General features: G+C 37.5%; 1 protein-coding gene across 7 annotated transcripts in view; it reads right to left on the reverse strand.

Moving 5' to 3' along the window:
- Nucleotides 1-26640, reverse strand: part of LOC122543943 (intersectin-2-like) — a 198362-nt gene that overhangs the window by 23037 nt on the left and 148685 nt on the right. For all 7 annotated transcript variants that reach the window (XM_087980028.1, XM_087980013.1, XM_087980002.1 and 4 more), the window contains 3 exons: nt 2487-2608; nt 1840-1946; nt 134-317 (listed from right to left, as the gene is read on the reverse strand). In XM_087980028.1, coding sequence (XP_087836154.1) covers nt 134-317; nt 1840-1946; nt 2487-2608 — 413 coding nt within the window. The remainder of the gene's footprint in view (nt 1-133; nt 318-1839; nt 1947-2486; nt 2609-26640) is intronic.

Genomic DNA, 26640 nt, shown 5'->3' on the forward strand with positions numbered 1-26640 from the left:
GGTAAGAAAGCATGCGTTATTGCCTGCAACTTAGATGACAAAAGCCAGGCTTACAAGGAATAGGTTTGCAATACTTATAAAATACCTTGGATCATTTTTTCAAAGACAAAGGAAAAAAAACATTTTTCCAAACCTTAAGATAATCTTTAAATTCTGGATCTTCATCGGTTTTCTGCTGAAGGATAGCTGCACCATTTAGCTGACAACTGCAAAACCGGATGTAGGCCTGCATGTGCGATAGTTCAGTAGCTAAAATGTCTCCTATCATCTGCACTGGCATCTTCTCCCCACCAGTCTTTTTCCTCACACGAAGTGCCCTATAACCGACGTTAACAAGAGTTAGGCATTTATCATATAACCCAAGGTAAACATGGCATGGATTCAATGGCCTCTTTTTGTGTCGAGATGATGCAATGACTTTAAACAAAGCAGAAATGCTAACCAAAGACTTTAAGGAAAAAAATTAGAAACTTCGTTTTGGGCTGACTACATTCTGAAAAGCCTTATCTGGAAATCTTTGAACCTTTCCAATTTTGCATGGAACATGGCAATTCCTGGTAAAGTACACACATCACCTACTTCAGAGACAAGATCTTCTGGTGCTCAGTCAAATGTGATGTTCATGAATACACTGTGAATTCATGATGGGCTATTTCTATCCACGAATGCTCCCCCATATTAAAATCCTCTGGTCTAAATTAAAAGTTGCATTGAATGGAATTATCCTCAATAGCATTAATACTTCATTTCCCCATTCACACAAGCTCAGTTCCAACTAACGTTTTGCTGGAGTTGACCATGACCATTTGCAGCTTGACTATCAGGCGTTTCTACTGTGAGAACAAATTTGGTTCTTTTTCAACTTTCATGCAGATGCAACATAAATTACTGTACAGTACATTAGTCTGGGGTTCTGGATTACTGGGGAGTTATACACTTAATGGTAAGGTCCTGGGGAGTGTTGCTGAACAAATAGACCTTAGAGTGCGGGTTCATAGTCCTTGAAAGTGGAGGCACAGGTAGACAGGATAGTGAAGGCATTTGGTACAGGATTCTTTATTGGTCAGTGCATGGCGTATAGGAGTTGGGAGGTCATGTTCTGGCTGTACAGATCATTAGTTAGACCAATTCTGGAATACTGTGTTCAAGTCGGATCCCCTGCTATAGGAAGAATGTTGTGAAACTTGAAGGGGTTCAGAAAATATTTACAAGGATGTTGCCAGGGTTGAAGGGTTTGAACTACAGGGAGAGGCTAAAGGGTGACCATATAGACATTTATAAAATCATGAGGGGCATGGATAGGGTGAATAGTCATGGTCCTTTCCCTGGGGTAGGGGAGGTCAAAATTAGAGGGCATAGGTTTAAGACGAGAGCAGAAAGATTTAAAAGGGAACTATGGGGGAAACTTTATCATGTAGAGGGTGGTGTGTGCATTGAATAAGCTGCCAGAGGAAGTGATGGAGGCTGGTTCAATTATAAGATTTAATATGCATCTGGATGGGTATATGAATAGGAGGGGTTTAAGGCATATGGAACAAATGCTGTTAAGTGGGGCTAGATTATTTTAGGATATCTGGTTGATGTGGATCAGTTGGACTGAAGAATCTGTTTCCATGTTGACAACTCTTATGACATCACCACCATATCACTGCATCCCCTGGATACTGACTATATCTACAGCAGAAACTCAAGGCCAATAATTCTAACAGCATGAAAGAGTTGTTGCTCTAATTAATAAAATGTTCATGACTCCAAATCAAAGAACACACTCCATAACGAAAAGGAAGGCATTATTTGAATAAGACAAGATTCTCTGGCCAAAGATATTTGCACACTTACTTGTACAGCTTGGTGTTGGACATAATGAGTTCTTTCCAGTTCACAAAGATTGTTCCCAGCTCAGTTTCTGTTATAAGCCCAGATTCAGCCATTTGTTTCTGAAAAACCTACAAAAGGAATATCCAAGTATGTACTTCAAGCACACAAACAAAGATTAACTTTGAAGAATCAACCTCCTCTCTGATCATGTAACTCTTCATTTCTTCCAATAAATAAAAGCTGATGCCCACCCCTACAAAAAAAATAACATTTCAATTTGCAATTCGAGAGATGACTATTTTGAATAAAAGCAGATTGACACCACACAATGATGTTTGGTTGCAAAATGATATGAACTAGGCACTTCAAATCATTCCTTCATTTAAGTGCTTTAATAAACTGGTTTGTTACACAGGATTCCACTGTTTGATTGTGTGCCACCTCAGATGAGAGGGAGTTGCTCCTGGCTTCTCAGTTTTAAGCTGCTGCATTTTTGGATTTTTCCCTTCTTTTATCCTTTCCTTCAAGTTGTACTGTCTAATCATTATTAATAATTTTTACATAGCAGTATGATTGAAACTGTACTCAACACTTAAGAGTTTTGGAACATGACTCTTCAGTTAAACTTTTACACAATATATTGGTTACTTACTTCAGTCAGTGCTTACCTCTAAAACCAGCTGCAAATCATCCATATACCTCTCCTCAGTCTGAATCAGTTCATGGATATAACCCTGGCGTTTTCTTTCTATAGGTAGCATGGTATCAAGGGACTGTAGATCAGCACACCCTGCAGGTTAATAAGATATTATTATTGACTGAACTGCATACAATATTTCAGTCTCCAAAAGCATTTTATAAAGCTCAAAAACATTTTACAAAGTTCAAAAGCCACCAACAAAAATATACTTGTGTATCAAATGTCTTATGAATATTTTTAATTGACAGATCTTATTGAAATACAATGAATGACTTAAAAAAGATTACTCCTGCAGCTGATTGCTCATCTTCACAGGGACTGTAGGAATGTGTTTTCCAACTTATCATCCACTTCAGAAAAATGCACCAAAGGAAATAACAATTACTTTATTCTATTAATCCTTTCCTGAATAATTATTTTGAATAAGATATTTAGATTTTTACTTCGAAGGGAGCTGTTGGATAGACAGAAAAACCCATCTAGTTTCCTCATACATCTTAGGGAAGGAAACCTAACCTCCTTACCAGATATGGTTGACAATCAACTCAAATTTCACACCAGAGAGTTTGATTCTTACTTTGTCTCAGCAGTGGTGTCACAAGACACTCAGTACCATAACATTTTCACAAAGACACTGCAGCAATCCAATGGCAAAATCATTAAAAAGTAGGAGCAGGAAGAAGTAATTCAATCCTTCAATAAAATCATTTCTGACCTAATTGTGGCCTTAACTCGGTTGTCCTGCCTGTCCAAGTAACTCCAGGCTCCTCTGTAGATCAAAAATTAATCTAATTTATCCTTTAATATATTCAATGACCCAGACTCCATTGCTCTTGGGAAGTGATTTTTAAAGATTAACAACCCTTAGAGAGGAAATTCCACCGCATCTCTAACTTAAATGGGAGACACCTAATTTTTAAAGTGCATTCCTCAGTTCTACAGTCCCACAAGTGGAAACATTCTCTTAGCATTCATCTTGTCAAGCAAACTCCTTCTGAATCTTAAAATATTTCAATAAGATAACCTCTCAGTCTTCTAAACTCCAAAGTAAGCCTAACCTGCGAAACCTTTCCTCTAAGGAAAACTGTTTCAACACAAGAATCGGCCTAAAGATCCTGCTCTCAACTGAATGAAAATGGAAATGTTTCTCCTCTTAAGGAGACCAAAATTGTCTGAATCATGAACATAAATCATAAATTTATGGATGAAGGTATCCATCATACATGGCTGTGCCACTTCACTATGTAAAGGTTGAGAATCTATTGACTGACTATTTATTGTTTGTATTGCAACATATCATCCTAACACCATGAGCAAGTTCCTTTTATTGAATCCTTTTATAAATCCAAATACATTGCTGACAACTCTTTATCCACCATGTATGTTATATCCTCAAACCAGTTTCTCAAAGCAACTGGGGATTGGTAATAAGTTCTGTATTGTCAGCAAAATTCACATTATGAGAATAACTTTCTCCTTTATAGCATTATAGAAGTCAAACAAACTGAGCCTGTCCATCATTTGATGAGGACACTGCTAATCTGATTATTTCACATTCTCATTTTCCCGATAATCTTCCGCCCCCTTGCTATTGTCACTGCCCTTTGAGGAAGGGAGTTACAAGGATTCTCTGACCTTCACAGAGAAGAAGTTTCGAATCGCTCTTAAATGTCCTCCTGCCCTTTTTACAACTTATCTAATTTTCTATCATCAGCAAATTTAACGATCAAATTTTGAGACCATTCATCCAAGTTATTTTTTATAAATTGTAAAAAAAAGACTGATCCCTACAGCACACAACTCATTACACTTTGCCAATCTAAAAGTGACCCACCCTAGAAAGTGCTACTCTGTTTCCTGTTAACTAGGCGAAAGGGAGTATCGCAGATGCTGGGAGATTAGAGTCAATCCTCTTTCCTTGCCAATATATTACTCCTGCACAATGAGCTTTTATGTTCTGCAATAGCCTTATCAAATGCCCTATGAAATGTACAGTATAAGAGTTGGATAGAGCTCTCAAGGATAGTGGAATCAAGGGTTATGGAGATAAGGCAGGAACAGGATACTGATTAAGGATGATCAGCCATGATCACATTGAATGGTGGTGCAGGCTCGAAGGGCAGAATGGCTTACTCCTGCACCTATTGTCTATTGTATGGTCACAAGTTTCCCTTTATCCACAGTCCATTCCTTCCTCACAAAATTCCAGTAAATTGCTTCAAAACAATTCTCATAGAATCTGAAATTTTTGAAGCCATCCAATAAAGCAATATTTAAAGGCCATTCTTTAGAGCCAATGGTTTACAGTGCATCTTAGGTGCCCCATTCTCCACTAAAACTGTAAAGTAGTGGCGCATATATCTTTGCCATTTTATTTGGTCATTTTGGCTCTCACCATTTATGGAGATATTATTGAGAGCCACGTTATTTCACAAGCAGCCTGTTTAAGTATGAGGCATGTTTTCACCCCAAATAATTTCTGCCAGTTCTTAAATAATACAGCAAAGATGAGTCCACATGCAGACACTTTTTCTCATTATTAGCCATTGTTCCTGTACATCCAGTCCTTGTGCTGTGAAACATGATTTTTTTTCAAACAAATTATTTCAAGGGATATCTTTAACTACAGGCTGGAGGGATCAAAGATGAATCCCAAATCATTATTTTGATGCTTTTGTTAATATGTGGAGAACTTTTAATGTCTAAAGTATGAAAAGATGAGATATAAAGTAATAAACCTGCGCATTTTCCAGGTTTGTACAACTCTCAAAGGACGAGCTGGTTAATGTGTTAGATTTTGCAGCAGAACTGCATATAAAATAGCCTCAAGGTATTTCCCTACTGTAAGACTGACCATGGAGTACTTAATCAATATTCTGCCCATCATAATACTTAAATTTGTCAGTGGTATCTAGCGGTAGGTCACGGCCTCATTATGTGGATTGAAAATGAGTAATTAGGTTCAATTCCACAGGAATGACAGATAAGAGAAATTTCATCTAATCATTGCATGAGCTATTACCAACGATGATACACAGGATTTGCAGAAAATCTAAACTTGATAGTTTTTAACAGACAAGTAAGGTGCCGCATGAGAATGATCCAAAGTTACATTTCCATCTCTACTAAAAATACATGGTTTAGTAAACAGTCGTAAATGGGACAAAATAAATAAGCATAAAAATGAAACTGAATATTTCAACGATTCGTATTTGGCATTTTTAAGTTACCATAATTGCCATTTGTCACTGGACAGAACCAAATATCAACCTGACACACTGCAACATGCCATGAACAGTTCGGGTTCAAGTTTAATTTGCTCCTCAATGCCAGTAATTACGAACTGGGCACATAATCTGTCATCACAGAAGCCAACTTCTGACATGATAGGCACATTATGAAGATTTACATTGATAGATAAGAATATTTCCTTCCTCTTATTATGGTTATGGGATGATGAACAGTCTGTGAAATTCATTCGATACCAAATTGATTCATTCGGAAAGATTATATAACCTCCAATTGCAGACTCTAACTGTTGCTTAAATGATTCTAAGTGTTCACCTCTACCATTCTATCTTGAAGTCCAATCCATGTGTACATTACAGAGTGAGAAGAATTTTGTGCAATTAATTTTAGAATTATCTTCCATTAAAGCATTTTCCCTTCATGCTCCAGTCACAATAATTTGAAGTAATATATTCATTTCCCCATCGAATTTTATTTACAAATAGCACTTTTCAAGACAGAAAGCTACCATTTCTCCAATTGTCCCTAATAGTACAAACCTTTTATTATTTCAAATCAGTTGTGAGATTCTTCTCTGAGGTTTCCGGTGCGACATGGCATTCTCACAGTTTGGTGATCGGAACTGGACATATCATTAAAGTCTAAATATCACTGACTGATCTAAACGGACAGCAATGAAGTGAACTCAGTATTACCACAGGACCATTTTACTTTTTAGACAAGTAACATGGTGAGGCTGTTCATTCATTTGAAAATAAGAAAACTCAATAAATACTCAATTGCTATTTTAAATATTTGATTTTGAATTGCTACAAACGTCACGATGTAAAAAAGATTATCTTAAATTCCATATCTCAATACTTACCTTTTACTGCCGTAATCTTTGATGTTATCGCTTCAAAATCACTACAAGGCAGGATTATTCTTTCAGAGTTCCACATTTAATGACTTCCAAATCTAAAACAATAGACTAGTACCTTTAAAATCAATTGCTTAGTTTGATTGCATGTTTTGCAATTTAAATAACACAATTTGATGTGTTGTGAAGAAACATTAATTTATCACTTTAACTTAGGCATATAGCATTTTTAAAAAAAATTCTACTGCTAAGAAATATTCCATATGTTACATTCAAACATAACTGGGTACAAATTGACTTTACATTTTCTCAGTTTTCGGGTACTGAGCTTTACATGTTAAGGAAAAGGTTGGGTACTCTGCAACAAGTGCCCCACTTCATGACTCCTCAAAGCCTCATCATTAATAAGACGCACATCAGGGGCATGAGCGTTTTCTGAAGAAGGATCACTGACGTAAAATGTTAACTTTGTTTTCTCTCCACAGATGCTGCTGGACCTGTTGAGTTTTTCGAGCAAATTCTATTTGTGTTTCAGATCAGGGACTTTATGAGAATAGTTAACACTTGCCTGGAAGGATGAAGTCATAACATCTAGGAATGTCAATGTCATTTAGGATGGTTCATTTACCTAATCAGTATCCCTGGCTCTTGTTTGAGTATCCAGCATCAGCACCATAATGTGGTTATGGAAAGTATGACCTGTAACACTTCATTATATCACAGCTGCCTTGAAAGAACCGCCTTAATCTTCTTATGCAGCTCCTCAGCTAGAAGATGACTGGAGCTATTTAAGACTAAATAGCTACATACTGGATCTGCACACTGTGCAAAGGTAGGGCAGGCAGTGTAAGATGAAGTGGCAATGCTTAGTTATTTGGACCTTTCGTGCACTCTAGCCATTTGGCTTCTTTGATTGGCATTTTCATGAATGCTCCTCCTTCAGTTTAGATGGTTTTATCATAGAATCCGCAGTGTGGAAATAGGCCATTCGACCTGTTTCTGATCCTCCAAATAGCATCCAACCCAGACTCACCACTCTACCCATACCCTGCAGTTCCATGTCTAAACCACCTAGTCTGCATATCACTGAACACTAGCGGCAATTTAGCATGGCCAATCCACCTAACCTACACACGTATGGACTTTGGAAGGAAACCGGAACACCTAGCGGAAACCCATGCAGACACGGGAAAATGTGCAAACTCCATATAAGAGCTGGAATTGGATCTGGGTCCCTATTGCAGTAAGGTAGCAGTGCTAACCACTGAGCCACAGTGCCATACTGGATGCAAGGTGAATGTCAGCTCCAGCTGAGAGGGTTCCCAACGTCAGAGACAAGATCCATACTTTCCAGTTGCCCAACATTGATCTCAATAGTCAGGGGACAGTATTGTGTGGATGAGTAGGATGATAGAGCATATTTACCTTCCGAAGGTTTAGCCCAATGCTGTTCTCCTTTTGCATATGTCTCTATGAACGCATTGTTAATGGTTTAGGAGCTTGACCTGAGTATGCACATGGGCAAGCATAATTTCCGGAGTAACAGCTCCCTGGCAAAGGCTAAGATGGTCTTGGTTTTGGACCGGAGGTGATGTAGGCTGTATGCTTTTTCTTTGTCCTGCAGATTAGCTCCACTCCAAAAGAGATGGGCAATTTGTTGTGAGGAGGAAGGAGAAGAACACTAGATACCATGACACAGCCTTGTTTGGCCCCAGTTTGCACAGTGCTGGATCTGTTGGTGAAGATCATGATATGCATGTTGTCTTAGAACAATCAGGAAAACTTTCTAAGGGCAGCCAAAAATGAAGGGAACAATCTATTACCCCTCACAGTTGACGGTGTTAAAGGCCTCTGAGGTGGTAACGAAGCCGTGCATTAAGGTTGCTTTTTCTCTCCACACTTTTCTTGGACTTCTGTTGTGAAGGTCAATTTCTCACTGTGCCTCTTGATGGACAGATTCCACATTGTGACCCCAGGAGCTTTTCAGTCACTGGGAGAAGTGATTGAGGAGGACATTTGCAATGCCTTCGCTGTGGTGGACATCATAGAGATCCTTCTGTAGTTACCACAATTAGGCTGGACCCTCAGCTTGAAGGTGTCACACCCATAGATTCTTAGATATCCTTGGCATTCTGTCCTCCTTCCAGGTGAGAGGAGATTATACATACAGACCAAGAATGCTTCTGTCGTATTTTAATATTTGGCAAGAATTCCACCTGGGCTGGTTCTCAACTGTTCAATGACCTTTATAATCTCATGCTGGGCTGGAGTTGAGCTGAGATGGTGCCAAGTAGCATGCTGTCATATGAGTTCAAAGGTACTCAACTAAATGGCCAAGGATGTGTTAAGGAGATCCTCAAAGTGTTCCTTCCAATAAGTGTTGGATGACTCTGTCCTAGATAATCATCATTCCATTAGCTTTCAATAGCATCGGTCCTGGGGCCACAGATATTCTTGATTGCATTGAAGAATCCACACACATCATGGCTAATGTCGACTTGCTGGATTTCCTGGACTTCTTCCACATATCATGTGTTATTTGGGTATTTTCTTGGACCTTCAACTTCATTTGTCTTTACAGCTGCTTTCTTTTCCTCGATGCTTCTTTGGTGCTTTGAACTTGGGAACACTTTGCACTTGCAATTTAGTAGCTCCTGGATCTCAAAGTTGTTCTCATCAAGCCAGTCTGTTATCTAGTGGAGAATCAACGAGTTTATGATGGATTTAAGGGCAGATCAGGTACTGTGGCTATTTTTATTTCCTGTTCATAAACCTCTGAAAAGCATGCAAGATGGACAAAAAGCAACCAGCAATGGAGTCTCCCTCCTAACAAAATGTCAAGAACCCAGTCTAGTCATAGCAATCACCCTATTTCACCAGAAACAAATGCAGGAATTCACTGTAAAACTTTTTCCCAAGGCTTGCTTGACTATGTCATTGTTTGACAGCAGGACTGTAAAGATATTCACATCACTCATGTCATGACAACTGCTGGTCTATTATCTCCATCAGCCTGGGCTAAAGTAGCCATGACAGCAGGAAATTCAATATTGTTGAACTCAAGGACACTGCAAAGCAATAGCTCTTCAGTCAGTGATTCTCAGTCAGCTTGGCAATGCTCAACGAATAGGAACAACAGAATGTCAACAGAAGCTTCATTCCAGTGACTTCTTGAAAACAAGAAAAATGAGTAATCAATGCAACGGGAAGACAAGGAATGTGACTTTTCAAATCACACAATATTCTGGCTTGGACACAATGCTTTTTGGCATCACTTAATAATTTCCTAATATTATAACAGGACCTCAATGGCAAAGGGGGGGTCTAACCTTCTCAGGAAATCTTGGATGGAAAATCAATGCCAACCATAGCTACATTCTAAGGACAAATATAAGCATTAATGCTGATCTATGTTTGTTGAGTGCTTCAGAGTTCCTCAGGTTCAATATCATTGGCCACTCCCATAAGTTAATTAATACGTCTTTAGCTGTCTTTTATCAAGGTGAGTGTAGTGGTGGGAATGTCAACGGAAAACATCATGCAACCCTAGTTTGTAGCAAAAACTTTTATATGAACAAATTTATTGACCAAATAGTGAATCAACCACGCTCAGCTCAAAATAAAGGTCTAAACGTGTGCAGCAGCTTTAATCCCATGTTTGCAATCCTCAACCAGACAGAATGCATAAAATATTTAGCTTCATTGTGGGGCTTTTTAAAATTATGATCATAAAAAATTAACGTGACCAATTCTTAAAATTGATACAGGGTTCTCCATTCACTTTCATATATTACAAAACCTATTGTGAAAGCAACAGATTTGTGTCCCCCACAAACTTATGCTATCCACAATCCAAACAAATTTCAAAAACATCTAGATTTATTTGAATTTGCTTTAAATATTTTTTAAAAAAGCGAATAGCAGAAGCATTCATTGAACAAAAGCTATTGAGGTATTTTCAAATTATGGTGGAAAGAAAACATTTTCAAAAAATTATGCTTTTACCATGTGGATAGAAAACCAGTGGAATGGATTTGAATGGAATCAAAATTAGGCAGTTTCTACAACTGGTGTATGTTTTAGTCTCATTTATTGGCAAATGAAGGTGAAAATGATCTTCACATTACAACATTTTAGTGTAGCATCGACAGCACAATCTTTTGTGGAAAAATCTGAACTCAGGTCTGGCCTGTTATGTGCAGCTGAAGATGAAAGGCCCTATGATAGTACTTGCATAAGAGCAGAAGTTTTTCCACTGCCTTGATCAAAAGTTCATCTCCTAACCAAACCACTGGAAACACTTTCCATTAGATTTTGCTGTAGCAGGATAACAGTATCTTCTTTTAGTTTGACTCCCCCCGTTGCTCAAAACATTTTTACGCACTTAGCTGTTGAATATGAGCTGAATGTTGAGCAAGAAGAGTAGTAGTATTTGGAAAATGACATGGTTGTGAAATCAAAGTGGAAGCATTGAAACTGAAAAAGAGAAACAAAGCTTTTCATCTTGTATTCATCAGGACAATTACAGGTTTTAAATTGTCAGAACGATTTACAATATAGGAGAAAAGAGTTTATTTGGTTGGCAGATTGACTCTGACTGGACAACGTACCGTCACAGATAAAGCACTGGGAACTGCACACTCATCTTCCTCCTGAGTAATACAAAGAAGGTGCAAAGTTTTAATATATTACTTCTGTCTGTAGAAAATCGGTTCACACGTGTGAATCTTAATGCTTTACCAAGCATAAATGTGCATGTTGTGTTCTTGATTGATTATGGTAGCAAAGTGTTAAACAAACTCAAGATTGTTAAGCAAGAGCTGCTCAATCTCAGAATTTCATTCTGATTGGCAAACAAAATATTTCAGTATGACCTGCACTGTAAGACTATAAGACGTATGAACAGACATAGGCCATTTGACGCACCAAGTCTGTTTCACTGCTCAATGCAATCATGCCTGATCTGATAATCCTTAACACCACTTTCCAGCCCTTTCCCCTATAACATTTGATTCCCTTTCTGATTAAAAGTCCATCTTGAAAATACTTAATGACCAGTTTTGACAGCCCTCTGCATTAAGAATACCACAGATTCGTGACTCCGAAGAAATTCCTCATCTCTAACTTGGCGACTCATGGCTTTGATTATGTCTCCTGGTCCTAGACTCTTCCAAAAGGGGGAAACAACCCCATACATCTACCTTATCAAGACCTCAAGAAGTGTTTATTCTTTAATAATGTTGCATCACATTCTTCTTAACTGCAATGTACAGACCTAACCTATTCAACCTCCCCGTAAGAAATTCTCTGTATTCTCAGAATCAATCTTTTAAGCTCTCTCTGGATTGCTTCCAATATAAATATATCTTTTCTTAGATATGGAGGCCAAAAGAAAAAAAATCACAGTTAGAGATATGAACTAACTAGTGCTGTGTACAGTTTCAGCAGGACCTTTTATGCTCCATTCCCTTTGAAATAAAGTCAATATTTTATCTCTTTTCCCTATTATCTGTTAAAATTGTGTGCTAACATTTTATACAAGAGCAGTCCCAAATCCCGTGTTGCTGAAACTTCCGCAGTCTTTCTCCATTAATTAATATTCAGCTCCTCTGTTTACCCTGCCAATGTGCATAGTTTCACATTTTCCCAAATTATACTCCATCTGCTAAGCTTATGCCCACTCACTTATCCTGTCTACATCCCTCTGCAGACCTTTTGTATCATCTCCATCACTTGCCTTCTTACTTATTTTTGTATTACTCACAAACCTGGTGATAGTACATTCATTTTACTCATTAAGGTCATTAGTATATATTGTAAATAATTGTGGTCCCAGCACTGATCTTTGTTGCATTTTAGTAGTCACAGATTGCCATCCAAAAATAATGACATATCCTAACTCTCTCTTCTGTTAGTCTATTATATCTATTTACTATGCCTATTATGAAAAATCACAGGAACACATTTGATTCATTTAATCAAGCATTGGAACGTATGGTCTTTATTACACTGGCAGCAAGGTTTATACATGATTCTCAACTGTGCAGAAGGCAGAATACTTTTATGACTGATAGCAGCATCCTTATCATCAAAAAGTACCATTTGCATCACCATTTCACAGCAGCAATGTGAACCGACTTGCTTAACCAGTTGTCAAAATTTTCTTAGGTTTTTTGTCTTTGAGGTTATTTGAGGTAGACTAGGCACTTTCTAATCTGAAAAAGCGCAGCAGGTCAGGCGGCATCCAAGGAGCAGGAGAATCAACGGTTCAGGCATAAGCCCTTCTTCAGCAATAATGCCCGAAACGTCGATTCTCCTGCTCCATGGATGCTGCCTGACCTGCTGTGCTTTTCCAGGAACACATTTTTCAGCTCTGATCTCCAGCATCTGCAGTCCTCACTTTCTCCTACTTTCTAATCTGAACTGGATGGTTTTTGATCCATTTTCAAGTTTATTTGATACACTGTGAAAAAATGTCTGGATAAGATAGCCCATGTCCTGCAGGATAGCTTTGATACATTCAATTCCTATGTCTAGCTTGCAAGACAAATAAATGGATAGGTCACCTTTTATAAGATCACTGATAAGGCCAATGGAATTGCACATGAAGGTTGATGAATCCCAATCAACATATTGACCAGTGAAGATAGCCACACGGTAGGGATTGGTAAATCGGCAGATTTTTCAACTAGCACATCGAGTGAAAGGTAGTGTGTGGAACCTTTCCTGTCTAAAGTCAACTTCAGCAGGACACAAATGGAAATTCTTACATGAGGTTGCAGATTCAGAGATATTACAAGTATAATCTTTGTATAAGATATATGCAAAGATTAGAAGAGTACAGCTTACTCCATCAAAATACATTTCTTATAGAAACTTAAAAGTACGTAAAGGAGCACTAGAGCTAGAGGGGATCTATGTAATTTATTATGATGTACATAATTTTCTCTTGCTTTCTCTATGTAATGCCTTGACCAGAGTCAACTTGACCACCAGTTAACAACTTTCCCTGCTGTAATATAAATTCATACGATTACTTGAAATCTGACAGTGTTGTGTTTGTCTTAATTAATGTAAGACAAAAAAAGCAGCATCTCTCTCTTTTCAGCAATATTCAAGTTCTGAACTACCAAGCAAATGAATGCAAACTAGAATACATGAATTCAAAGCCAAAGCAAGAGGAAGGAGGACTGGATTGAGATTAAAAAAACAATAAACGTGCAAGAAAATAACATTTTAATATCTAATCCTTTTAAAATTTCCAATGCTAATTAATATCTGAAGGAATATTTCTCCATATTTATAATACTCAATTTTCAGAAATAGACAGTTAAAATTCGAAAAGGTGCTGACACTTGTAAAGAAATGCAACTGAGTTACATTCTTATCGACCACACAGATACAATTTCACAGAATTCACTGCATAAAAAGAATGGGGCAGTCAAGCACCATTTCCAAAGCCAAGTAGCACAACTCAACCAGCAGCCTTTGAATATTGGCATTTATGCTTGCATAATTGGAAGCTCATGAGCCACATCATTATACTGACAGCAAAATCTGGTCTAACTCGTAATGTTTCTAATTTGTTATTTGTTAAGCCTGCTGTACACATATTCACATTTGGAGTGTAGAACAACACAGGGCATCCTGAAGATGAAGGAAATGTATTCATTAAGTACAGCATAAAAGCTATTTTAACTCAGGCAATGGCATGGGAAACAACATCTAGCAATATGGGCTTTAAAACGTTTAGTGAAAACATAGATACTCTCATGAAGATGGTCACACATTTGACAACAACCAATGTACCCCCAATCATATCTCATTAGTTGATTTGAATAAATAACTGAAGACTTAGAGATTCTGATTTCAACAAGTTAAGTTGTTATATCTCCTTAACTTTGGGATATGTCTTGATTTTTGAGCACCAATGGATCAACTTGAAATTGTCAGTAGTTATCACACTATTAAACTATTTCACAATCTGGCCATTTGAGATGACATCTCATTCCCCTCAGAATGGTCTTGGTGACAGTAAATAAAAATACTCTATTGTCAAATGGTTAACCTAGGTTGGAAACTATTGGTTATTCAAAGCTACTGCGTGGAGGATCCAAACAAACTGGCATAGTAATTTTATCACTAAACATTAAGCAGCAAAATCAATACAGTATTTCCAATCATTGAGCAAGAAAAGTGATAGTGATACTCTGCAACGCAGTGAATCATTAACCTAATCTTAATTCTGGAGTTTAATATAGGCTGATGATCTTCCAACTCAGAATTCAATCCAAATAGGTTTATATGTGTACCTTTTAAGCTGTGAAAAATTAAGTTTAATTCTCACTTAGAAATAATGATGGATGACGTTCTCGACCACTTTCATAAACTGAAGTAGCACAAAATGACCCATTAAACAGTCCTAACATTTGGACTAGATTCCACTAAGTAAAATTAAGGAGATGCCTCCCATTATTTTGGCACCAGATAAAAGCCATTTATATCATATTCCAACAGACCAAGTGGCAAGATTTATTTGCAAATCAAAACCATCTGCATTATCTCTTGAACATTACACTTGGCTTGCATTATTACCAAGTCCAATAGCTCAGAATTGGATTTTGTTTGAAGGAGAACAGGAGAATAAATATCAGGTGTTTAACCAGATCTAAACTGAAATAAAATCACCAAGTTCTTCGATGGTAAAAACAATGACTGCAGATGCTGGAAACTAGATTCTGGATTAGAGTGGTGCTGGAAAAGCACAGCAGTTCAGGCAGCATCCGAGGAGCAGGAAAATCGACGTTTCGGGCAAAAGCCCTTTATCAGGAAAGATAATAACCATTTCAGACTCCTCTAAATTACGGGTATCAAGGAATCAAGATACTGTTAAGTATAACTTCATTTAATGCCTTATTCAAAGCTGGTAGAAATTAAGTCAAGTCTGAAGGGTGGATGGGGCAGGCAAAAACCAATGCCACCATGTATGCAATGGAAAAGGTATCTCAAACATATGGGGCAGCATGATGGCTCAGTGGTTAGCACTGCTGCCTCACAGTGTCATAAACTCAGGTTCAATTCCAACCTCAGGCGACTGTCTGTGGAGTTTGCACATTCATCCCATGTCTGCGTGGGTTTCCTCCAGGTGCTCCGGTTTCCTCTCTCAATCCAAAGATGTGCAGGTTGGCCAATCTAAATTACCCATACTGTTCAGGGATATATAGGTTAGGTGCATCAGTAAGGGGTAAATATAGGGTAGGGAAATGAGAATGAGTCTGGGTTGGTTACTCTTTGGAGGGTCGAAGGGCCTGTTTCCACACTGTAGGGATTCTAAGTATATGATGGTGTGGTAATCAGGAAATGGCAGAGAGGCAGACAGGAGAGGCCTGAGGATTTTATTTTTAAACTTCTCTGAAGAATTAAAATATTTTTACTTACCTTGGCCTTTTCTGGCCACTCTGCAGAACACAGCAAAATGTCCCTGGAAGATTCAACAGCTCCTTCCCCCCCAACCCCACTTAGAGTCAATTAGAAACCTACATCTGGCATCAATAATGTCATCAGGATTAATATTTAAATATGTCCGTCACTTGCCTGGAATGGGAGTCTGGGCAGACTTCAAACATTGGCGTAAGTAGGTTGTTGCCAGATGGAAATGATGCAACCATGAGCTAATGCACCAAACAGAAGATCCTGGATTCGATTTCAAGTCTGGTCTGATATCAGCAATGCTGGCAGTAGAAGAGTTGCATGGCTAGGAATGGGAAAATATTTGTTCCATGTTCCTGCTCTGGATCAATAAAACTGAATCTAAATGAAACAATCTGTTCAATTATGATCTGTGCAAAGATAAATGCTCTAGGAACACTCAAAGACGGAATGCAATAACTTAAGTGGGTAGCTGGAGTCTGGAAATTTCCTCTCTTGCTGGTAACCTGAAGCAAGCAATTTTCACTCCAAGGTGGGAACAGTAGTGTTGGGTGGCTACAGAATAGAGGCTGGCACACCAACCTGAGAAAGCAAGGCAGCCACAGCAGGGGTGAATGCTGAGTTAGCAACCTTCTGACAAGCTTCAGTTCTCTGTGACTTCATCTTAGCTATTTTAGAAATTATACCCTCTAGCCCTTATTTGACATGCATCACCTACACCCATAGCTACTTACATCATGTCAGCTCCAGGGAAACATATGCGCCCACCTATATCCCATTGGTCCTCCACCTTCAAGTCCCCTCATACCTTTCAGGACATTGCTATTGAGCTCTGCCCACAGAAATGTGAAGATGGAAAGAAAAACTTCTTACAATAAGACAGCTCTTCATCGTATACATTTAATAGTGAAAAATAAACTCTCATGCATAGAATCCAGTCATGCTTTTAAATCATTATCTTTTATAAAAATAAATTTCCATTCAGACCCCGAATGGTACTATCGCTAGACTACATGTTCTGGGGACCCGGGTTCAAATTCTGTCTTGGCAGATGGTGGAACCTGAATTCCATACAAATCTGGAATTAAGAGTCTAACGATGACCATGAATCCATTGTTGATTTTTGGGAAAACCCACCTGGTTCACTAACGTCCTTCAGGGAAAGAAACTGCCATTCTTAACTCTTCTGGCTGACATGTGACTCCAAACCCACAGCAATATGGTTGAGTCTTAACTACCCTCTGGGCAATTAGGGATGGGCAAAAAAGTGTTGACATAGCCAGCGATATCCTCATCTCATGAATGAATTTTAAAATCTCAATCCCCACTGTAATTGCAACTTATGAAACTCAGCCAAGTATTAATAATGATATAAAGAGAGCCCTTGCATAAATATCAACAAAGAGCTCTACTGAAGCTGCACAACCAGCTGCTGTTTTTTTTTCCACTCAAACTTAAGCCTGTCAATCAAAGCAGTTCAGTTGGCAATTTTCTTTTTTATAAGAACTCTCGTTGTTAGCTGAATAAGGGACTGCATTTATACTTCATCAATTTGTGACTACTACACTGTTGGGTAAACCCCCTGCAATACCCACTGGTTACAAATGGCATCACGGAGTTTGAGCTTCATGTTGTGATTCATGTGCTACATCTTTCCCCTGTGGGTAATTTAGATGTCAGAAAATGGGTGGGACTTTCACACTTGAGTCCAGTACCTCATTGTTAAAGATCTGTGGAGTTGGGAATCTTGTCATTGTTGTGTTGGTGACACAAGAGTAATGATCACTTCGGCAAGAGGGAATCCAGTACCCTGGTTGCCACTTCATGGAGGGAAAAAAAAGAGAAAAGGAAAAAAAAAACAGGCAATCAGGGAAAAACAAATACTGCTTCCTGCCAAGAAAATCTGAACTGGGGAGTATGTAGGAGGCTGGCAGAGTGCAGAGGCATCATCAGTGAACAGATGGAAGTGGGTAAATTACTTTGGTTAATGAGGCCAAGAACAGCTCACATAAAAAGCTCACATGATGTGAGCCAAAAATAGATCTTCGGTGAGCTCCATAGTTAATATCGTGGGCAAGGGAAAAATGATTGTTGGAAATATATTAGCTATGATTTAATGGAAGATGGGAACCAAGAACTGCAGCTGGGTTCTCGAGGGTAATTAAGGATGGGCAATTAATGCTGGCCCAGCCAGCAATGTCAACATCCCATAAATGAATTGAAAAGTGAGGCCAATCCTATTGAGCTGATAAACAGAGCAGATGTGTTGGAAGCTGATGGCGTGGGTGACTTTGACAAAGACCGTGAATACTTTGAGAAGAGAAAATGTACAAGGGTCAACCTGAAACAGAATTAACGTGGAGTGAGTGGAATTGGCAGGACAGATAAAAGAAATTTTCTTGCCAGAATTTGAGAAATCCTGAATTGAAGAAACATGACTCAGGCTGAGACAGACAGATAAATAGATTCTTGATCAACGGGGAGGTCAAGGGCTATGGAGAAAGGGCAGAAAAGTGGACATATGGAATGTCAGATCAGCCATGATCCTATTGAGTAGTGAAGTAGGCTCAGGGCCAAGTCCTTCTTATGGTCTTATGGAAATTACAACAAAACTATTTAAAAATGAATATACAATTCTTCACAAGAAGGGTTAAGATCAGAAATGTGGAATCAATCAAGCTTTCATTTCAGAAAGCGCCATAGATAATTAGCTTAGAAATAAGAAATGTAAGTAATAGGAAGAACTGGCAACAAATTTGGTGTAAAGATAAAAAGAATAAAATGAACAGAATGCTGAACGCTTGCCGAGACAAATGTTTAATATACAATGAACAAGATCACTAAACATCAGAATGGTATCAATATTTGGGATTACTTCTCCTAAAATTCTCATCTGTAATTTAAAAAAATTTTTTAAAAATGTGCTCGAGAATTTGTTGCTATTTTTCAAGAGTTGGAAAATTAATTCAAATTCAGTTATTGTGGATAAAGTTGTTGGGATAAAATATTTCCACAGATTTTATAATTCCAATTTCAAAAAAATTTCTATTTGCTTTCTTGACTCAGTAGATAGCACTGTTGTCTTAGAGACAGGAAGTCACAGACTCATGCCCCATGTCAAGACTTTAGCACATAAGTTAGATGGCCTTTTCGATGCATAACTGAGGGAGTGCTGTGATTTGGTGGTATAGCAGTTTTCTTGGGAATCCTGGCCAGCATTCCATCTTAAACTATCACCACAGAAAACAGATTAACTCAATATTAATCTCACTATGGGGCAATGTGTGTTTATAAACTGCTATTGAATTTTTCTTGTACCAGTAATGACATTTCATGAATTTCTGGACAAGCTTTCAGGATGCAGAAAACTTAACGAGGCATCATTTGACTTTTTTATTCCTACTAATTTTTTGAACGGAAATATCTTAGAAGTGCCAGTAGTGCAGCAATTCAGATACCTATAAATGAATAACATTTTCTTGTGTACAAACTATCACAGATGTATTCAGTGATCATAAAAATCTATTAACTGCCTTTAAATGTGGCTTACTTTCATAAGAGGTAGTTATAAAGTAACTCAAATATTGGACAATTCAATTAATAATATATGCCAGTGAAAATGGAGTATGATTTATTTAAAAATCTAGGAAATTGTAGAATTAATTTTCGTTACATCAATATAATTTTCCACATGACCTTTATTACCAAAAGTAATAAAAGTCCATTCTGCTTGCAAATTCCATAAGTGGTACAAACACAGATTTTTTTTTTGTCCATCTTTAGAAACAACTGAAAATTAGACATTTAAGCACACAAGTTGCGATTCTTTGTCAAAGAATGTTCAATTCTGTTAATGAGTCTTCAATCCAAGGTTTGGTCAAGCAGTTTGCTTATTATTAGGTAACCAAGAAAACCCTACAAATTTGTCCAGTCTGTCAAAAATTGAACTGAGAGGACACTTGCCAGCAAATTCTTGGGAATCTCATTGAAAAATTGCTACATTACAATAAACTGAATCAGATATTTTTGTAGTTTGGCTAAAATTGTAAATACAAATCAATTGCCCTGAATGTCTTGACATAAGCAAATGGCTTAAAGTAAACTAATCATTCATTCTAGCAAATTGTGTCAACTGGAGGTCATTAATTAACGTTTATTATTTGTACCAAATATGGCTCAATGGCTACATGTGATGAACACTAATTAAGATGTATGCCTTTGCTGTTCTTGTCCTTTTCATTAGATTATTTGGTATCCTGATTACCCACAGTCAGTTTGTCTTGGGGAAGGCTTATGGATAAGTTGCCAACACTTCTAGCTGGCAACTGCACTGCTTCCTCCCTGTGCAGCCCAACTAACAAAAAATTCTTGGAGTTAAAAGACAACACTATGTAATGATTTTGCATCTTCTAAATCTAGTAGCAATATAATCTTTCCTGTAGTGATGTATGTAATCATATAATCATAACTATGGGAGGCAATGAAGGACCCTGGTGGTGATATTTAATACTTTTCTGGCCACTGGTGACGTGTCAGATGAATGGAGGAGATCTAATGTGTTCCTGTGTTCAAGAAGGGCAGTAGGGATAGGCCATGTAATTACAGACCAATTACATTTGACACCAGTGGTCAGGAAATTATTGGAAATAGTTCTGAAGGACAAAATTAATTGATACTTGGAAAGACAAGGTTTGATCAGGAATTGTTAGCATGGATTTGTTGGAGGGAGATCTTGTATGACTAATTTAATTGAGGTTTTTGAAAAGGTGACTAAATATATGATGATGGTAATGTAGTTGATGTGATGTATATGGACCTCAGGAAAGCGTTTGACAAGGTCTCATATTGAAGCCTGGTTCAAAAGGTCTATGAGATCCAAAACTGGCTTGCAATAAGAAGGCAAAGGATGATGGTGGAGAGTTATTTTTGTGATTGGAAGACTGTGACCAGCATTGCATCACAGGCATTGGTGCTGGGTTCTTTTGCTGTTTGTTATTTACATTAACAACTTGGATGTGAATGCAGAAAGTATAATTTGTCAGCCTGTAGATGACATAAACATTTGTAGTGTTGTTGATAGTGAGGATGGTCTCAGGCTACAATCTGATATTGATCAGCTGGTAAATTGGGCAGAGCAACAGCAGATGGAATCTAAGGAGCACTGGGAATGCCAGGTCACTGTATGCTATGGACCAAGTGCAGGTAAGTGGGATTAGTGTAGTTTGGTGTTGTTGGTCAGCATAGACATGGTGGCCAGAAGGACTTGTTCTGTGCTGTATGACTATATTAAGAACTTATGCATGTAATTCAAGAAAAGGCTGACAATTGAGACATATATCAAATTCAAGTGAGTTTTTTTCTTGAAATATAGACAAAACAGAAAATTCACACTCTCTCGTACCCTCAATTTTATATATTTAATGAAAACTTGCATAGTACAATAGTAATAAATGCATATACACGCAAGTTCATTTATATATAGATCTGATGGAAGCAATTTCTTTATGTAAGCAAAACTCTTAAAATTTTGATTTATCTTTGATTCAGTTATCATGTATAGAACAGGGCATTTCCCATTATGTGCAAATCTCAATATAAGCAGCATTTATGACCTTTACACTCAGTATAACAAGATACCATCATGCTTGCATAGTTGAAAAGCTTTGTCTTAATGCTCATGTTAACACTTAATAGAAAGACTTCTATTACATCTGTAATACTCTCAGATTTTAATACTAGGACTTAATACTGAGCAGAATTACACAGTTATCAGTTTGTTGGGTTGGATCGGATTAACTTTGCTGGCAATGGTATCTTGCACTTAGCAAAGTTGAATTAACGCTGCACTGCTCATAATTACATTTTCCATTAGTCACAGCTTTACATTAAGTAAATCAAGTTGGAAACAAAAAGGAAATATTTAAGATTGTTTCTGGAATCAACACTGTCAAGTGCACAGATTATGCATTTACAAAAATTAGATCTTTGCTTTGCTGACAGGAATTGGAAGTGAAGTAATGTCCGGGTACAAGAACTAGGCTTAGCCGCATATGCAAGTCATACACTGCTATTCCTAAGTGCCACTGTTAAGAGTCACCTTCAAAGAAAATTTTATTGGAAGGGGAATGCAAAAAAACCAAAAAATCACGTAACAGGACAGCTTTAATGGAAGTTTTGCACATTGCATACCATTTTGTCCAAAAATAGAAATATTTAAATTGTGCGTCATCTGCTAAATTAACAGGAGCTAAATCGTTGAAACTCAGAATATATAGGTAACTTGATTAATTATAAAATATACACAAAATATTGAAAGAAGTGCCATATTACATTTCGTTTTCTTCTTTAACGTGGGAGCTTTCTAAGTCTAATGTCTCCACTGTGATAATAGTCAGATTCAACCTATCAAAAGATGTGTCCTCTGAGGTTTCCATGGTTTGTTTACAGCACCATATAACCTCTAATATACACATCACCATTTTTGGACCATGTATGAGACACGCTACCTTTACGAAGATGCAAAAATGTCTGCATGTTCCAGTTACAAAAGCCAATGAAAAATTAAAGCAAGCATGCCAAGATACATTAAGGCTACTGATCTTCTGAATGCAACAAATAATTAGGCTAGCTTTTTAATATAGCTCTTTTCAATTAGTCTTCAGCAAAGACCATTCTCAGAAAATAGAGTCTGAAGGAGTTTCCTTCAACTTGTTACATAGCAACAGATTCACATATTACCGAAGAATCTTTTAACTCTTTAACCCATGAAGAAGTTTTTCTTTGACGAACTTTTATTGCAGACTCCAACTCCCAGCATCATTTTGTCCAAGGAGCCACTCTCAGGAACAAACTAACATACTAAAGCACAAGGTGATGGAAACTGTCAGCATTAATTCAAAGGCATCACCAAGGTACTTCCTTAATACAGAACAGGTATTTCTCTACAGAAATCGGGCAAAGAAAAGAATCGGTAGTTTAGTAGCTTTGCTGCAGTGCCTTCATTTGATCTGTGCATGTTGAAGTAGCACTGTCTCCTAATAGCATCTCTTTGAGTTTCCTCTATGGACAACAAAAAGAGGAAACAGACAGCCCTGAATCTCAACTGAGTATTACTTAGCTGAGGCAGGACCACAAATAGATCCTGCAGGCATATTTGGAGCAGTAAATGATTGCAGTCAAAACAATAAAGGGCCAACAGTGGTCCTTGTGACATGTTATGAGTAACATTGCCTTGAAGGCACTAATTAGTATTTCCTAACCTAGAGATCAATTCAAAGTATGGAGATATTTCCATTCAAGACGTATTGCATTGGAGATGTCAACATAGCAATTCAATCAACAGGATGACAATATTGTCCGAAAAGGTGTAGTTTCCAGTGAATGAACTGACTTGTGTGTCCAAATATGGCTAAATGTGTTGAAGAGTTAAAAAAGATTCATCAGGATAGGGCAAGTTCAAGCACTTACATTTCAAATGCTTACTATTAATGCTAATAGTGGGTCTTTTTGTGACAACACCACATATAAACAAGGAAAGCCCATTTTACAAGGAACAATATTCCAATGATTGTACAAGGTATTAATTGTCTGAATGATGGAACAAGAAAGCAGAGAAACACTCAAGGCAATGGGTTAGAAAGCCACAGAAAGACCCACTATCCTTCTTTTCAACCAGCTTGTGAAATACAAATCAATAGGGCTTTCATTTTTGGGGCAAAGCTAAAAAATCTTATTTGAAAAGGCCATGTTTTGACATCATTACAAGTACATGTGATCAGGAGCAACATATTTTAAGACCACCACTGAATTTTCCCAGCTGTCCAACAGCTTTTTAAAAATTATAGGATCAGAAGGTCTTAGAAGCTATTGATCCTAATTACACACAAAGTGTACTAATGTGGGATGCCCATTTGATTATCTGTTAGCAGAGTAGCTAACATGTTGAGACCACAAGGTTACCAAATAACTGAAAGCCCTATAAATTAAGATGATAGATATTTAATTAGTTTTCTGCGATATTTAATAATAAGTAGGATTAATCATGCAGCATTCATTTGATCAAGGCTGTAAGCGTATGCCCAGCGTCCACCCTGCAGTGAAACTGGGGATAGTGGGTCTCTTTGAGGGCTTTCATACTCTGACTTTGAGAAGAAGGCAACAATACGGTCCTAAAAAAAAATGAGGAAACAAAAATAAGAGAACAGAACACATTTATAGATGAAAAGGTAGAGGTACAGAAGAAAGACACAGCAACTATGGACAATAAATGAAATTTCAAAGATGTATCACTGTATGATTGTACCAGAAAGAAGAGGAGTCAAGAGTAAAAATTCAACAATTAAGGAAAGATGACCATGGTAAAATGATGATAAAATTTTATAAATTTAGACAATTCTATAAGCTTAAATTCCTACACCCAAAGAAATACAGAGGCATAAAACTATATAATCCAGTAATAAAATGGTGCAATTTCAAAGCATTTTTCACAATGTCTTTAAGGCACATCCAAAGTTGAAAAGTAGTACTGAATGGGCCATCTGAAGATTTATAAAGCTTCTTATTCTTTTGAGTTACAAATTCTTATTAACAAAAGGAGATATCAGATGACTCTGCCGCAAAGTACTTTTGCCAAAACAATAGTGCTTGAAAGCCGAAAGTTAGGTTTTCTTTTTTCCAATTCTCACTCTATCTCCTACAAGTATTGAACTATACTGGGATATTGATCATTACTCCTGGGCTCCTGAAAGCCGTGATTCTTGTTTGAGGTATGGTATCAGATTGTTGATTGCTTCATCTCAGCTTTCTTCAATGTGACCTGGACTAAGATTCAGTAAGTTACTCAAACTTGGACATGGGGTTGACAGGATTGACAAGGAGCAACTAACAACTATGGTAAGTCTTGTCCTTATTCTAAGTCTGTACAGATGAATTTCCAAGAGGAGCTGCTCAATATTAACCAAGGAATTGGACCTCAGAATTGTATTTTCTATTCCACAGACCAAGAGCATTTTGGTTTAACTGTAGTGCCCCCCTATTGCCACCTAACCAATGAGAGAGCATTAAAAATTGGAGTCTCTTGGTCTGCAGGCAGTATTACATTTACTAACCAAGCTACTGAGGAAGAAATGTATTGATAAAAATTCAAATCATGGATGGATGAAAACTAATATGTTCGTTTACCTGCAGCAGAGAAGAAAGATTTGCACCAAAGATCAAATAATTTTTCACAGGATAATGGAACTCACTCCCTCAAAAAGCTGGGCGATTAGATCAGTCTTAAATTTCAAAACTGACCTTGATTTTTATTTTTGGGTAGGCAAGGTTCTCAAGGGCTCTGGAACCACAGCAAGTCAATAAAATTAAATATAGACCAACCAATTAATTGGTGGAATACACTTAAGTGCCTATTACTGATCTTTGTCTTCTTATTTGAGATTTTAGGTCATTTTGGTAAACATTATTGTTAAATAATGCACTTCAATTTTTGAAATGTCTACCTTAAAAACTAACTACTTCCTTCCTACTTTTTAATTGGGCAAAGATTAGTGAGAGCTAACAGATGGCTAACTTAATAGCAGGTGATGGGACAGGAACAGACCTCCTTCTCACACATAGGCATAGAATGCAACAGGCAGAATAAAAACAAGTTCTCTCTACAAGTTATGGGGCAAAATAAAATGTTAATCCTACTTCTTCCCACGTGTGAACCAATGAAAAGACAGTGATACCTAAAATTCAATACTGACTAAGATATCTGTCAGTATCAGAAGTAATTACATTTCAATCGCGTTAGACACATTCTTAAGTCGAGATGAATTCTCAGGACATCTCAAATGGAAGAGACTAGGTATAATCTGAAAATCTAATTTTAAAGCCATGTGCTTTTGAAACATAAATAAAGGGAGCTTTTCTGGCACAATGCCCACCCCTCAAATTTTCTTCTGACAATACAGACTCTCACTGTTATAAGGCTTCATGAGTACTAAGTAGGACCACAGCTGAATCAATCCCATTTTTATCCAGTCTCCTGAAGTAATCGGACAGTGATCAGGTATAAGAACCTAGTTGTTCTTTTTTTGTTTCTTTTCCCTAGCTCATAGCACTCACGTTACTGATGATGTCTCTACCATCACCCAGCTAGGTTACCTCAGCAAAGGCTGTGGATTTAAAGCACAAAATTCTGATCTGTCAGCTTTCATAGCACAGCAGGTAATGATTCTGGATCTTCAGGAAATTGCTTTCTGAATTTATCAATACAGATCACAATGACTGAAACTTCCCAGAATATTTTATTAACATAACTAAGAATCCATTTCAATTCAGTTTCATTCATACCAAACCAATTCTGACTGATCATCTGTTGGCGAGAGGTCTATGAGCAGAATTAGTTCATTAGCTCTTTGTAACTAATCATCTTTTCATTCTCTCCCTACATCTTTTTGTAGTATCTGGTAAATGACTGGATTGCTCGTTGGAGAACTAACTTGGCCCTGGGGAGTCAAATGGTCTCTTTTTGTGTTTTGTAACTTATGACAATTGAATCACTTTGGATCTTGATCCAAGAATGTCAACTCAAGTGTTGAAT

This window comes from Chiloscyllium plagiosum, unplaced genomic scaffold (genome assembly GCF_037043375.1).
Source record: "Chiloscyllium plagiosum isolate Xiang-an unplaced genomic scaffold, Cpla_swu_hap1 HiC_scaffold_3, whole genome shotgun sequence".
NCBI lineage: Eukaryota > Metazoa > Chordata > Chondrichthyes > Orectolobiformes > Hemiscylliidae > Chiloscyllium > Chiloscyllium plagiosum.